The sequence below is a fragment of the Wallemia mellicola genome, assembly GCF_000263375.1.
Source record: "Wallemia mellicola CBS 633.66 unplaced genomic scaffold WALSEscaffold_4, whole genome shotgun sequence".
Taxonomy (NCBI): Eukaryota; Fungi; Basidiomycota; class Wallemiomycetes; order Wallemiales; family Wallemiaceae; genus Wallemia; species Wallemia mellicola.
This window is the reverse complement of record NW_006531961.1, coordinates 89,006-104,434: the sequence shown is the minus strand read 5'-3', so window position 1 is coordinate 104,434 and position 15,429 is coordinate 89,006. Positions and strand designations below refer to the sequence as shown.

The 15,429-nt window shown below is 38.2% G+C and overlaps 8 protein-coding genes across 8 annotated transcripts; 2 read left to right on the top strand and 6 right to left on the bottom strand.

The window, feature by feature from the left end:
- Positions 1-66: 66 nt before the first annotated feature.
- On the bottom strand, positions 67-3,686 carry WALSEDRAFT_15956 (hypothetical protein; the record flags this gene model as incomplete). The annotated part of the gene is made up of 3 exons (XM_006956789.1): positions 67-1,101; positions 1,150-2,616; positions 2,664-3,686. 3 exons carry the CDS (start codon positions 3,684-3,686, stop codon positions 67-69), a joined length of 3,525 nt encoding a protein of 1,174 aa, XP_006956851.1.
- An 880-nt stretch (positions 3,687-4,566) lies between these two features.
- Positions 4,567-7,608, bottom strand: WALSEDRAFT_36065 (hypothetical protein). Its single transcript, XM_006956841.1, has 3 exons — positions 7,539-7,608; positions 4,933-7,488; positions 4,567-4,884 (listed from the first exon to the last, which is right to left on the bottom strand). The coding sequence occupies exons 1-3, from the start codon at positions 7,595-7,597 to the stop codon at positions 4,578-4,580; spliced, it is 2,922 nt and encodes a 973-aa protein (XP_006956903.1). The 5' UTR covers positions 7,598-7,608; the 3' UTR covers positions 4,567-4,577.
- An 861-nt stretch (positions 7,609-8,469) lies between these two features.
- WALSEDRAFT_56546 (hypothetical protein) lies at positions 8,470-9,666 on the bottom strand (the record flags this gene model as incomplete). The annotated part of the gene is made up of 2 exons (XM_006956840.1): positions 8,470-9,411; positions 9,463-9,666. The coding sequence occupies 2 exons, from the start codon at positions 9,664-9,666 to the stop codon at positions 8,470-8,472; spliced, it is 1,146 nt and encodes a 381-aa protein (XP_006956902.1).
- A 20-nt stretch (positions 9,667-9,686) lies between these two features.
- Positions 9,687-11,724, top strand: WALSEDRAFT_56545 (hypothetical protein). Its single transcript, XM_006956838.1, has 6 exons — positions 9,687-9,797; positions 9,842-10,526; positions 10,574-10,625; positions 10,676-10,683; positions 10,731-11,047; positions 11,094-11,724. The coding sequence occupies exons 2-5, from the start codon at positions 10,206-10,208 to the stop codon at positions 10,998-11,000; spliced, it is 651 nt and encodes a 216-aa protein (XP_006956900.1). The 5' UTR covers positions 9,687-9,797; positions 9,842-10,205; the 3' UTR covers positions 11,001-11,047; positions 11,094-11,724.
- On the bottom strand, positions 10,871-11,724 carry WALSEDRAFT_67742 (thioredoxin-like protein). The gene is made up of 2 exons (XM_006956839.1): positions 11,094-11,724; positions 10,871-11,047 (listed from the first exon to the last, which is right to left on the bottom strand). The coding sequence occupies exons 1-2, from the start codon at positions 11,712-11,714 to the stop codon at positions 11,003-11,005; spliced, it is 666 nt and encodes a 221-aa protein (XP_006956901.1). The 5' UTR covers positions 11,715-11,724; the 3' UTR covers positions 10,871-11,002.
- Positions 11,725-11,770: 46 nt separating this feature from the next.
- Positions 11,771-13,285, bottom strand: WALSEDRAFT_67741 (P-loop containing nucleoside triphosphate hydrolase protein; the record flags this gene model as incomplete). Its single annotated transcript, XM_006956837.1, has 3 exons — positions 11,771-11,907; positions 11,953-13,124; positions 13,174-13,285. The coding sequence occupies 3 exons, from the start codon at positions 13,283-13,285 to the stop codon at positions 11,812-11,814; spliced, it is 1,380 nt and encodes a 459-aa protein (XP_006956899.1). The 3' UTR covers positions 11,771-11,811.
- WALSEDRAFT_43670 (RNA polymeras-like protein I subunit hRPA39) lies at positions 13,266-14,523 on the bottom strand (the record flags this gene model as incomplete). Its single annotated transcript, XM_006956836.1, has 3 exons — positions 13,266-14,299; positions 14,346-14,417; positions 14,465-14,523. Coding segments are annotated over 3 exons (1,091 nt in total), but the record flags the coding sequence as incomplete, so codon positions are not given.
- A 27-nt stretch (positions 14,524-14,550) lies between these two features.
- On the top strand, positions 14,551-15,420 carry WALSEDRAFT_59646 (hypothetical protein). The gene has a single exon (XM_006956835.1). It carries the CDS (start codon positions 14,615-14,617, stop codon positions 15,293-15,295), a length of 681 nt encoding a protein of 226 aa, XP_006956897.1. The 5' UTR covers positions 14,551-14,614; the 3' UTR covers positions 15,296-15,420.
- Positions 15,421-15,429: the final 9 nt, after the last annotated feature.

Sequence of the window (15,429 nt, the reverse complement as noted above, 5' to 3'; positions counted from 1 at the left end):
GTAGAAAAAATCTTTAAAATAGGTATACAATGGGAATCACAAGATAAAAATCAAAACAAAGGAAGCCTATCCCATCGTGATTTGCTTCTGTTGCGATTGTTTAGGTTGATTGAAATTTGTACCTGGTCTACTCATAATCAAAGCTTGAGTTGAAGTTCTCTCCCTAACAACTTTAGCAATTGTTAATAGAAGATCAGATTTCTTCAATGGTTTCGTAACATATTCGTCCATTCCTGCGTTAATACATCTCTCTCTATCACCCATCATAGCGTGTGCTGTTAAAGCAATAATTGGTGTGCGTTCATATCCATACTCTTGCTCCAATTGTCTTATAACTGTCGTTGCTTCTATACCACCCATAACAGGCATACTAACATCCATTAGAATTAAATCATAAGCTCTATCTGACGATGCTCTACTCTTTAATGCTTCAACTGCTAAAGCACCATTACCAACGATTTCACATTTATGTCCAGATTGTTCGAGATATTTGGTTGCTAATTTTTGGTTAACAACATTATCTTCTGCTAGAAGAATGTCGTAATGCTCCTTTGGATCAGTATCAGCAGATTGGAATGCTAATGTCTCCAATGCTGCTAATAATGCGTTACCCAAATCTTGAACATTCGTTGGCGTTGCAACATATGACGTTATACCCATATCTAAACACCACTTTAAGTTTAATCTTGGTATGAATGGTGCACATAGTATAATTGGAATGTACCTCAAATGATCAACTTCACGTAATCTTTCTGCAACTTGGAATGAATCAACGACTACTGTATCTATAATTGGGGCATGTGGATGTCTAATTGAAGCTTCTTCAACGGATTGTACCTTAATCAAGTGTACCCCAACTTCCTTGAATACATCTTCAACACCAGTCTGATCTTTATTGCAATCAACAAACAGCAAGCAGCGATTTTGTACAGGCGCCAATTTACCCTTGATTGATGATAAAGGTAAGTGTTCTACTTGTAATAAAACAGTGAAGTAGAACTGTGATCCTTGATCATATTTACTTTCTACCCACATTTCACCACCCATCAGATTGACGAGTCGTTTAGAAATGGATAATCCAAGACCGGTACCACCGTATTTCTAAGTAATATTATGAGATTTATTTGATAATGGACTTAATGAACTCACTCTAGTAGTAGATCCATCAGCTTGTGCGAAAGTTTCGAAAATAACTTCCAATTTATCGGATTCAATACCGATACCTGTGTCAGCTACACAGAATTGCAACATAATAGCACCTTCGTTGGCATTTGGTGGTACGTCAACCATTTCAACAGATAACGCAATGTAACCCTGTTGAGTAAACTTGACAGCGTTACCGATTAAGTTTGTTATAATTTGTTTAACTCTAAGTGGATCACCAATTACTTGATCTGGAATATGTGGTTCGATGTCATAAATTAAATCCAATTTATTTTGTGCTGCTTTAGTTGCTAATGTCTTCAAGACAGTGAAAATGACTGATCTTAATGAATATGGTACAGTTTCGACTGACATCCTACCGGCTTCAATCTTTGAAATATCAAGAATATCATCAATAATTGCCAGCAAAGATGAAGCTAAGTTTGCAACTATCATTAAGTTCTCTCTTTGAGTTCTAGTTAATTCAGTTTCTAATGTCAAACCAGTTAAACCGATAATACCATTCATTGGTGTCCTAATTTCGTGCGATGTGTTTGCCAAGAACTCAGACTTAGATCTGTTAGCCAATTCTGCAGCTTCCCTTGCTGCAGTATTCCTTTGAATAGATTCTCGCAAGTTATAAACCATTTGATTAATCTTAGTTTTTAAACTATCCATTTCACCTGATGCTTCAACTGTAATAAATCTTGTAACGTCACCACCGACAGCAGCTGCAGAAATTTGTGCAAAACCTCTGACTTGTGATGTAAGGTTAGAAGCCATGGTATTTACGGATTGAGTAATTTCTTGCCATGTACCATCAACATTGTCAACTTGAGCTTGTACACCGAGTTTACCTTCAGTACCGACCTCTCTAGCAACTCTGGTAACTTCAGTAGCGAAGACAGCCAATCGATCAATCATACTGTTGATAGTTTGTACCAATTCATGAATTTCACCTGAAGATTGAATAGAGACCTTCTTAGCCAAATCACCTCTAGCTACAGCATTCGTTGCTTCAGCGATTGATCTGACTTGTAATGTCAAATTAGCTGCCATGGTGTTGACACTATCTGTAAGCGATTTCCATGTACCATCAACACCCTCAACTCTAGCTTGACCACCGAGTTTACCATCAGTACCTACTTCTCTTGCAACTCTTGTGACTTCATCTGAGAATGTTCGCAATGAACCAACCATACCATTGACAGTTTGCTTAAGCTTCAAGATTTCACCTTTGACATCGACATCAATCTTCTTTGACAAATCACCTCTGGCGACGGCGGTTGTAACTTCTGCGATAGATCTGACTTGAGTAGTCAAGTTCAAAGCCATGTGATTGACAGATTCTGTAAGTTGTCGCCATGTACCCTCAACGTTTGGTACAACAGCTTGACCACCAAGATTACCATCCGTACCGACCTCACGAGCGACACGTTCTACTTCTGCAGCAAATGTACGTAATTGAGCAACCTATTTCATGTTAAATTAAATACTCGTTTGGAAAAAGGACCACCCACCATGTTATTTACTGTAAGCTTAAGTTCAAGAATTTCACCTTGTACATCAACATCAACAGTCTTGGTAAGATCACCTTTAGCGACGGATTTAGTGACTTGAGCAATTTCTCTGACTTGAGAGGTAAGGTTTGCAGCCATCTTGTTAACATTATGAGTAAGCTCAGCCCATGTACCTTCAACACCTTCGACAACGGCTTGACCACCAAGTTTACCTTGAGTACCTACTTCAAGAGATACTCTAGAAATCTCTCGAGCGAATATTCGTAATTGACCAACCATACCATTTACCGTATCTTTAAGTAAAGCCATTTCACCTTCAGCTAGAATGTTGATAGTTTGACTTAGATCACCTCTAGCGACAGCCGTTGTAACACTACCTATAGATCTCACTTGGTTTGTCAAATTTGTACACATTCGATTAACGTTAATCGTTAGATCTTTCCAAACACCTTCTAGGTCTTTATCTTCAGCTTGACCACCAAGTTTACCTTGCGAACCGACTTCTAGAGATACACGAGTGACTTCTGCCGCTAGATGATTAAGTTGTACAACCATACCATTAATTGTCATTTTCAATTCCAATATTTCACCATTAGCTTCAACTTCAATAGTTTTCGTGAGATCACCTTTAGCAACAGCTTTCGTAACTTCTGCAATGGATCTGACCTGATTCGTGAGATTGGCAGCTAAACTATTTACCGTATCAGTGAGCTCTCGCCATGTACCATCAACGCCTTCAACGACAGCTTGACCACCGAGTTTACCTTGAGAACCGACTTCGAGAGAAACACGAGTTACCTCTGTAGCAAACGTGCGCAATCTGTCAACCATAGAATTGATAATATCCTTTAATTCGACCATAACATGACCTTGTACCGGAACGACAATTTTTTGAGATAAATCACCATTTGCAACAGCCTTACAGACTCTTGCTACATCTTGTACCTGAGCTTTTAATAACCTGAGTTCCTCTGAAGGATCGATCGGTGTTTCATGTGGATCTATCGGGTTAGCAAGGAACATTAATGGATTTGGAAGTGGAAGGTGAGCCAATTGAGATTTATCAAACTGAGTGAGACTATCCGGGTTAGAAGATGCCGAAGAAAGTGCGGTGGCTGCTGCGCCAGCTAAATCCGTGAGCGGGTTATTTGGATCGAGTGGTAAAGGTTGAGGTAAAAGTTGTGGAGTTTGTTGTTCAATATCTGAGTTAGGTTGCTTGTTGTTCTCGCTATCATCTGAGCCGTGAGAAGATGGTGCGTCTTTATCTTTATTATCTTTGTTGTTTGATGGATTTTGGGTTTGTGCTTGTACAGCAAGGAAAGCGGCTGAAATGGTCTCAGCCTTTCTGAGACGTTCTGCTAATCTAGAAATATGGTCCTCTATTGCACCCATGAGCTCATCCTATAAAGTAATTAATTGGCGCTATTAATCAACTATCAACAAACCTTTTGTGGACCTTCCCAAGGATCAAATGACCAAGGTGGTAAACTAACGTTACTAGGCAGTTTACCAGCTTTGATAGCAGGTGCTAGCGGAATTGGTGATGGTGATGCAGATAAGCTATTCAAGACGGTGTGTAAGTGGCCTAAGAACATAGCAGATTTGTTAGAGTATCTAGAGTGTGAGGATACGCCCCTATCAGACGATTGTGAGTTCGCCATCATAATAGACGACGATTGCGGTTCAACTTTTAGCTTCTTAACTGGTCTATCAGTTGGTGATAGTGAAGGCCGTTGATCTTGACCTTGTGAGTTATTTGACGACACTTTGGGCAAGATTTATCAGTGAAATTGGTAGATTTTGTTTTATCGACCGTTCCCGTCCCCGTTTGTGCTGATAGCGTCTGTACAAGGAGTAGAACAAAAAATAAAATATAAAAAAATATAAACTATGCATTTTTATACTAAACAGTTTCTATGCTAATCCAGCAGCCAAATAGGATGTCAAACTGACAATTTCATCATAACCGATCTTAAGTAAAATTCTCACCATTTCACGTTGGATTTCAGGTCTATTTTGTTCTAATCTTTGCAAAGATACGTGTGATAAATGCCACAACATTGTTTCTGTTTCTGCAACAACTGTACAGTTCCTTTTTGATCCCGATACACCAGAAATTTCACCAGCAACTGTACCAGTAAGCATCGTTTCATCGACGGGTGAATTATGACCATCAAACATATAAGAAGCCTTAAGAATACCGCTTTCAATGAGGTAAAATCTACCAAAAAGTCATTAGAATTTCCTGAAAATAGACATCATAACTTACCCATTTGATTCTTCATGCTGACGCCAAAGGAGATCACCGGGAGCGAGTCGTAGGGGTGAGAAGTATGGTGCAAGTTGTCTATAGAAGTCTATATGTGCATCGGTGTACGTTTTGAAGGTACCGATGATTAAACTGAGCGGTTGGGGGTGTTGATTAGCATGATTTTGCTCAACACTCGCATTATTAAGATTATCTGCATACGATGCCACCCTTGGCGTCTCATCTCCTTCACAATCTTCATCTTCGAAAACATTTCTGAACGTTGTATTAGGGTATGTTGCACTAAGGGCCTCGTTACGTGTATGTAAGTGACCTTGATGAATAGCTTCTGTAGAAGTAGCAGCATCCTGGAGAAGATTATTACGAGGAGATGTTGACATACTTCCTGACAACCTAAAAGCTAATTTGTGTTTTTGAGGGAAATCAACACCACCGGTAGTTGTCAACGCTTGATATTTCTTATGTGATGCAGGATGTGAATATAATCCACGAAGGTATGCATTTTCAACATACTCAAGAGCATCATTGAGATCTTTCGCGACTTCCAATCTAAATTCATCACGATCTGACCAACAACCTACGCTCCTTAGCGCAATACCAACATTGGAATCAGGTGATTCGATACCGCACAACACTAATGTTACATCGCGCGCAATGAGTAATTTTGCAATTCTGACGAATGATTCAGCAGCACTGAAATCAACACCGCTGACTAAACTAAGGTCAAGTATAAGGAATCTCAGTGGATTTCTATCCCATTGTGCAGCATCCAACATATTTCTTGTCATCTCTTCGACCACATTGATAGTGCCAAAGAACAGAAAACCTTGTAAACGTATAATTTGAGTTTGTTTACCAACCCTATGTAGGAATGATCTTTGAATAGCGTGTCTTCTAACGGTGGATTTCAAAGATTGACCGTTGAAGATAGCTCTCACTGGTCTTCTACGTGCATTCTGAACAACGAAGAACAAGCAAGCGAGAATGATACCAATAATTACACCAGTGACGAAATCTAATAATGACATTGATATCACAATGACCCAAATCGTGAAATATTCCAATTTGTTTACTTTCCCATACGTATCCCAAACCGCTTCTTTTGTGAGGTCGATACCGAGGACAAAAATGAGTGTACCAACTGCCATAACGGGTATGTAAGAGATGGCACCAGGACCCACCAACATAATGCAGAAGGTTGCGAATGTTAACATATACCCTGATAACCTTGAACCACCGCCCGTCCTATAAAACAAAATGGAGTTTGAATAGCAGAGGTAATTTGGGAATGTACCAAACAGTCCAGCCAATGTGTTAGAGTAACCATGACCCACTAACTCCTTATCAAGGTCGACATTATCTACATCCAAGCTGACACTCAAAGCTGGAACATTCAATGGTACGTGTAGAATGCTGAAAAAAACCAGAGCTAGTTGAGTTGGGAGTGTTTCAACGACTGCTTTCCAGTGGATAGCTCTGAAATCAAAGTATGTGTAAAATCTATAGAAGGGTACATCTGCACCTTCACCAACGTCGAATATCCAATTCAGATCGCGCAATTTGTCTAATGGTAATTGGGCTGACAAGACTATTATGTAAAAAACGATCGGGATGCAAACGAGAAACATTGGGGTAACCAAAGGATGGGTGAAAAAGTGAGTAAGTGTGCGAAGAACTATTGCTAAAATAAGACCGGGAAACCATTGTGTGAAGACCCGCAAGTTGGTGAATAAATGATTAAACGTTGCCCAAGAATAGGAAAAGCCTTCGTTATTCAAACCAGCTGTGATTTCTAAACCAGTTTCTATCAAGAAAACACCAACACCGCCTATAGATCCTACAAGAATGTGCCTTGGGAAGAATCCAATGAAAGAACCCAATCTCATTTTACCGAGCAAGAAGAAAGTCAAACCAACGAAAATACTAGACAAAGCGAATGAAATCATAGTAGTTGCGATAATTTCATGAGTGTCTTTAGTATTTCTTTCGATGATATCGACTAGAATGTGAAAAAATGGAACAGTCTCTATAATCATTGTGCCATTGCCACCGGTAAAGATACTACCACCTGAACTAAAAACTAATTGACCGACGATGCAAGTAATCATATACATTGAAACACCGTCGCCGCCGAAACCACTGAAAGTTTTACCAGGCGGGAAAGCGATAAGACCGTAAGAGACACCATCAATAACGTTCAACATCAAACCTAAAAATGTCGCAGGGAGTAAAGATGTAAAGTCCAAGAAGAACTTATGCATTGTTGCTTTAAAGATAAAGCCGGTTGATTGTTTGTTTGTTGATATAAATGAGTCATTGCTGTGGTATAGTAGAGGAGTAGAATCATTAACAACTATGTCTGGAGTTGATTGCGGTCTATAAGTAATTCCACTGTCGTGAAGAGTGTCGAATGGTGAGGGATACTCTTGCGGGGGTGAATCGGACTGATCGAATTCCAATTCATCGTGGTTAGAAGACTCATTATCTGACATTGCTAAATCTGCCAGGTGCGCCGTTTTTGCACGATTCTCAGGTCCCACAGAGAAATCCTGATTGCTGGGGCTGTCAGTCAACGAAGAACTGAGTGAATAGATAGGTAAACTTACTCATCATCGTAGCTAATAAAGCTATGCCTTATCCTCTGAGCAGAAGAAAATGAAGCCATCTATTCTTTTTTGATGGTCACTGTCGCTTATCAACAACATTGATAAGAGAATAGGAAAAACTAAGAAATGCTCCACGAATTCTTAGATACATAACTGATGGAGCTAAAACATTGTATACAAATAGTCTCATACTACATTATATAAATTTAACACTAAATGGGGCAGTAACGATCGACATATGATATCAGCAGACAACAAGCGAGCGGCTCTAAGCGAGACAATAGTGAGCTGGCCAGTCAGACGGTATTTATTATGGCGGAGTGACCCCTCAATTTGGAGCGTGGTCGGTTAAAATTTTGATTATACTGCAAAAGAAACGAAACAGATAGATTAATTTATTGATATATAACATGCATTAACATTGACTATGATAATAAAACAATAAAACAATGGAGCGATATCCTGAATACTATGTTAGCAAATTGACATAAAAGATATCACCAGCAACAGCAAAAACGCCATTATTTCTCAGACATATGCTTGTCGTTCTCTTTATAGTTGACATCAAGGGGCAGAGCCCCATCAGGCCTATCATACAGACATCATGGAAGTTCGGCGTCTGCGTTGCTGGATATAAACAGCTAGACTCACAATAGACTAACAATAGCGAGAGTGATATAAGTAGTTTCAATAGTCACTATTATATCACTCTCGCTCAATCTGTTAGCCAAAGTTGGCTGTAGATGGTCAAGATGAGAACGAGTCACTGAAAATTACTTGACGAGTGAAATTCAAAATGGAAAATTTTTATTTCAAAATTCACTGATAGATAGTATGAAATGCATAACATTATTAATTTATGTAAAATACAATAATAATAACATAAATTCATCAACTTAGATGTGATAATAAGACATGGTATATGCAAAATCTAGTCGAGCTGTAGAATTAGATTGCTTCTGAAAGTCTCAACTAGATTGGCTGGAAGGTATGCTTCATTTTCTCTCCAAAACTTATCGGCTTTTATTTGACTGTGGTTGTATAGATTCTGAATCTGATTGTTGGCATCAACTCTGATCCGTTCAATCTCCTTTCTAATATCTTCTTGACGTTTGAGTTCACCAGATAGATGCTCATTCATTCGCAGATAGTTAGACCACCGATTGAACAACTCCTGAGATGACTTCAGTCTTGATTTGATATCATTTGAGAGTTTATCAAAATAGATTTCTATATCATTTTCTAATTCGATTGATTCGTTGATAGTCACATTGATAGACTGCTGCTCATTTAATTGATCCTGTATAAAGTTGACTTGTCTCTCAAAATTGGCTTGCAAGTTATCTGAGCGCTTCTGCATTATCTCAGCTTCCGCGAGAGTCTCTTGAGATTCATTAACGATCAACGTAAGCTCCTCCACATCTTGTGTCAGTATAATTTCCTCTTGTTCTGTCAAATCATTCGATTCGGCGTCAATAAGTTGATTCCAATGCGATTCAACCGATCTTAAGTGCTCATCTATTGAAGGTTCAATTGTAGACTTGTATATATCTAGCCACTGATTGATAAACGTATATTCTTGAGATAACTCCACCAATTCAGAGTAAGAAGGGTACTGTTGATGTACAACGATATCCAAACATCGCATCAGATTCTTCGAAGATTGTAAGCAACTTTGTAAATTATCCAAATCAAGTTGTATGCCCCTAATAAAATCATTGTAATCATCAAAAGAGAGGTAATCTGAGAGGGATTGATAAGGATTGTGGTCAAACGGTGAGTTTGTTGAGGTTACGGGCAAATGAATACCGTCAAGCCTTTTTGATATAGTGATTAGATCATTAATATAATTATGTGAAATGCTCTTTAAGTCCTTTATTGATGTCAAAAAGTGACGTCATAATTAATAGTAACGAGGACTTACCAAGTATTGAGAATTTAAGAGATTATATCGATGACGTAATTTTGCCAATGTCTTCAAGTGCAGATTACAGTTGAATATGAAATCGTTCAATAAATTATTGAAATTTGGTTTAGTGGGATCTTTTATATGATTGTATATTTCTAGTAAAAATTTCTTTATTTTATTTAAATTTGTGATATCAGTTTTAGTTTTTATCAATAACATTCAAGATGATGGATGATTGGATTATAGACGATGATTTATTTGAGACTACAAAAAATGTCGACAGATATCAGCAACTCTATGAGAAGAGTCTGATTTCATTCAAAGACAATGTCCAAGTATTTGACAAAGAGGTAGGTAGTTAGATTATCAGCCTGCAATTCTAATTAGTCAACAGTGGTTTTTAGATTATAAGGACAACTTCAACAGTAGCGCACTTGAATACAAGTTGAATTGGCTTTTTTATAAAAAGAGCTACAAGGAGTGTCTCGATAATCTACTGGCATTAGATTTAAAAAACAATAGGGAATTCTTCGATTTGTCTATTCGCTGCTTGATAAAGCTGGATCAGCCTGAACAGTATCAAGAGTACATTGATAGTATACCAAAAACAATAGAAGAAAGCTACGCTAGTCATCCTTCCTTATCATTCTCATATAATCAACTAAAAAATAAAAAATTGAAAAATATTTCGCTTCTACCACTCGATGACGTTAACGCCCAAGATAGTAGACCATTGAGAAGCGTCAGAGAACTATAAAATGTCAGAGGATACAGTGAATGAACTGACAAAGCTTTTAATTGGCGATATCCTTTTCGAAATTATCTTAGATACAAAATCAACTCAAAATAAGCAATCAAATCAGCTACTGTATAATAATCCATCAAATTCTTCTAATAATCTCGATTATTGTGGTATACAAAAAGGTACTGGCGACTTGCAAAATCCAAATTTTGAGTGTTTAATTTGTAAACGTCAAATATCCTCCAATAGATATGCACCACATTTGAACAATTGTCTAGGACTCGGCGGGTCACGTTTATCATCTAGAAATTCTTCAAATGCTACTAGAAATGCTCAAGTCTGTAATTTATTTTTCTCGTTATCCTATCAACTAACAACCGACAGCCTGCCAAAGTGTCAAAACCAACACCTACGCCAGCTTCAACAACAACTACATGTAAGTATTCAAAACTGGATTTGTCTGCAGTTAACAGGTTTACAACCTAGCTATAAGCGTGAGTTATTATTTTCCAATTCTCGAGATTCCCTTATCATAGAACAGCAACCGGTAAAATCAAAATTAAACACCAAGCCACGACAGTCATCGCCTTTATCGACGAATCATAGTATATTACCTAGAGCAGCATCCCCGAATGATTACATATTCAGTGATATTCAATCAGCATCTAATCAACTATTCTCGCCAACAAATTCATCAAATTCATCTGCATTGTCATCACCACCAAAAAGGAGTCTACAAGAGAAACAAAAAGATCAAATTACTAATGATTCTAATGACTTTACACAATCTCCTTTATCCGATTCTTCTTAGCTTTATAGTGAGGCTTTATAGCGATAGTTGCCTGATTTTTCGATAGCCTTTTGTAATTATTAGCCTTCATTATGTATTTAATGAATAACATACCTTCTTATAAGATGGATATGATTGTAAACGCTCAGCGTAGCTTTTGATTCCCTCGCCAACATGTTCTAATCTACCACCAAATGCAAGGACATCTATGGTGAATCCCAACATGAAGTCAGCGATAGTTGGATTCCCATCCACATCACCACCGACAGCCCATCCTTGTTTACCTTTCAATTGTTTGTCAACGATTTCAACCGCGTTGTTAAGATTTGGATCAACCCATTGGCTCAGAATTGCGCGAGGTACAACAGCGAGTACTGAACGCAAGTACCAAGGAATAGATTCAATACCTTTACTCAGGACTAACTTGAATACACAGAATGGCATTAAGGAACCCTCGATGTAGTGCTTCCAAAATGCGTCATCAGAGTTGGTGTATTTTCCACCACCGTATTTTTCAACGAGGTATTCTATAATAGCACCGGACTCCGCTACGGTATGACCGTCATCCTCAAGGATAGGTGCATGTCCAAGTGGGTCAACAGCCTTCAATTCAGGTGGGGCCAATCCAGAAGGTAACCTTTTGTAAGTTTTCAATTCATACTCAATTCCAAGTTCTTCTAATACCCAGAGTATTCTAACACTTCTACTGTTTTCCAAGTGATGCAATTTTATCATGATTGTGGATAGTTAACCGGTAATAGGCATAGCCTATTAAATATTAGGAAGATATTCTATGATATCAAAATTCTATAACAATAAATAATACAAGCAATTAGCGTCTCCTCTTCGTCATATCTTGGTACTTTTTGTTAGGAACCATTACAGTAACATTTCCTTGGGCACCCGCTCTACCAGTTCTACCAGCGCGCTATTTGAGAGTTAGAGAGAAGACTAAGTTTTGCAGATCACTCACATGTAAAAAGTCAACAGTGCTACCACTTTCCTCAGCGATAAAGACATTCTGAACATGAGTACCAAAATCTAATCCACGGGCTAACAGTGAAGTCGTTACTAAAACTTGAGGTGAATCAGGAGTATGTTCAGCATTTCTGAGAAACTCCTTTATAGGTCTGTTAGATACTTTAGATCTACCCTTAGATATACTAGTCATGACAGCACTTTTAAGTCCCTTTTCGTTGAAATATTCACAAACTTTTTCCGCTCTATCGTTTGTATTAACGAATACCAATACTTTCGAATTCCTTGATTTATTTGATACACCCGCTGTGTACATTGAATCACTTATTGCGTTCTTGAGATCAGCTAACTTATTACCACTGACGTATGGTGCGTAATTAACTTTCAAAGCTCGTGGAAGTGTGTGTGTTTTTGGACTTATAAGGCGATTTATTTTCGGATAAGTCTCGTCCAAGTATTTACTAAATTTCTCATTTACTGTCGCAGTGCTCATAACAAGATTGACATTGTTACCTCTTACGCGACGTATAGTTTCAATCAGTGATTCAGTTGATGCGATAAAGTCTTTTTCAAATAATGCGTCAGCTTCATCTATAACGAGCCATTCTACACCTTCAAATCCGTCATCTAATTTGAGTAACTGCTCTGGACTTCCTACGATAACGTCGTCATTGTCAAATGGACCATCTTCAGCGTTGTGTACATATGTACTCTTAAGTTTTGCATTATGCGTTAATGCTTTTACTTGGGACGTTAACTGACGGCATAGTTCTCTCGTTGGTGCCACTATGATAGCTCTAGGTTTCGTCTTCTTCGACGAACCCTCGGTTGATTTCAAGGAGTGTATGAGTGGGATTAAGAATGCGAATGTTTTGCCACTTCCAGTCTCAGCAGCTAACAAACTCTGTTTATTGCGTCCATTTAATAGTGACATAAAAGAGAGTGATTGTATTGACGTTGGCAGTGTTTTAGCGCCTATTATAGACTGTATACTTTCTAATAAACCATCTACTAGTGTCAAGCCTGTAAAACTCTTAACTGATTCTGTGAATTCAACATAGTTCTTGTTAAATGAAGGTAATTTCTGATTGGAATCTTGTCTATTTTTGCTATTCAGATTGAACAACGCTTCTCTGGTTTGATGTTTGCTTGTCCTTACGCCATTTCCTGCTCTCGTTCGTCAAAATGGGTCTATAGATCGACACACACTACTAACCTCTCAAACCAAATCCATGTTCAGAAGAACCGCTAGTGGCAGCACTCTTGTAGGTTCTAATACTTCTACTGGCTATCAAACTTCTATTCAATCTGTAATAAATAAATGTCATCATGGTACAAGAAGGAAGGTGAAGAAAATCTAAAGGGATTAAGAAACAACAAAATTATTCCTCCATTTGTTCGTCTTGCTCATCTGCATTCTCTTCTTCTTCTTCTTGCTTGCCATGTACTATTGTGTTTAAGCCTTCTCTAATTTTCTGTACTTTCGATTTGATAACGTTGCAAGATCTAGGCAACATATCTACGGATTTAACAGCACCCGTTGTTTCAATGTTGAATATAAAATGATCTCTTATCCTACCAAGTTCGACGACACCGTCAAATTCTGGATGTCTTAAAACTTCTCTTGATACAGTATCCTTACGTGGGTTAACATAGTGAGCTTCCTTTTCACCCTTTTTGTTCTCTCTGACTTCTACAACGCCCTCAGAGAAACAGCTAGCAAATAATTCAGCATGTTCACTCTTGATTGGTTGGTGAAGTTTCACAGTAGGCAATAATCTATATGAGGCGGTAGCAGCTGGGGAGAACTTAGCGTGATCTTGACCGAGACCTTTGACACAGTGTAATTCCAAATCTATCGATTGACCAGGTCTGAGTTTAGTGATGAGAATTTCAGGATATGCGACTCGTGGTGGATTATCGGTGAAAAGTGGGTCAGAAGCTTGACCACCTTGTGGGACCCATTTGAAATCCTTTGAATATACTTTGTGGTTTTCATATATTTTATCAGGATCTGTCTCGCCTGCTGCAACTTTTGCTTTACGGGTGCAAGCGACTTGAAGGGTGAAAACGATTGTATTCTGATCGTTTGGACTGTCACCTTTTTGGAATTCCTCGAGTCTCTCAGCATCGAATAAAATAGGTACTAAACCAAGTCTGTGTGCCATAACTTCGTCGTGCATAACGGATGTATTGTTGAAAACGAAGACGTTCTCTACTGCGACGGTTGGTACTTCAGCTATCATAACTCTCCTCAATGCATTTGCTATGCTAGGATCAACGCCTATTAAATCGAATTCAATTTCGTCTTCTGCGACGGCATTAACGTGGGTAGTTAAGTTCTTAGGATAGTTTAGTAGGTGATAGTTTGAAGTGTAACAACCTCACCTTCTTGAAAGCCTCTAAATTCCACTCTAAATTCTCTCCTGGGTAGTTACCTGGGAAGTCAGTTGAATGCACCTATAGAGCTATCAGAATACTATTATAATAGCTATGTATAGACGCACGTTATGCGTTCTCTCCTTATCCAATCGCACTATTTTACGTTCATCTCTGTCCGCCATTGTATATATCACCGTAGAGTACAAACTTTGCAACTAACGACGAAGATCACTGTATGAAATAAAAAACAAAAAAGAAGTTATAAACTGTATAAAATGGCAGGACATTCATTAAATATTACTCTAACAGTCGTTTTAACAGTTTTAGCCGCTATATCAATTATACTAGTTACTATTTATCTCATTAAATACGATGCACCCCCTATGTTACAAACTTCTATTATCGTTGCACCAGCAGAAGATGAAGAATTCTACGTTGAAGATCTCGATGATACTGGTGGGGACATCGACTCCGTAAGGAAATCAGTAGCGGTTAATCATAGAAACACATACAACCTTCGTCCATTATCTACCTTCAAATCTAATAGGGAAAGCGTCTATAAATCTAAACCTGATTTGTCAAACGTTCGAGCAAGCTGGATTGAGATTTGCAATCCGAAAGTACCACCAAAGCTTAACGATAAGGCAAAGAACCTGAGAGGTTTGCCAGCTTCACCAAGACCACCTTCATTTTTCCCTCTCAATATCGATCCTAATTCACCAGGTTTACCCACTTCAGTTAGACCTATAGCCGTATCACCAATCGTAGAAGAAGAGAGCTCAACGACTTCACAACATGATCAGCGTAATAGCAGCTATCTTACTGTCTTTGAAGATGAAGAATTTGCTAAAAAGATCATAGACAGGAAGTCAAGAGTTATGTCTTACGCTCAATATCCACCACAGCAATCGCGTATGTCATTCGTTGCTGGCGATGATAGCAAAGTTGTTCTCTAAAAAAGTAAAACATACCATTCTCACTTGATATTAACTCAATATGGAACTTTTAAAGATTTTTTTTCTACATTCTTATTCCCTGAACAATCATGTATTTTACCAAATTTATACACATTTTAGCTGGCTAAGAATAT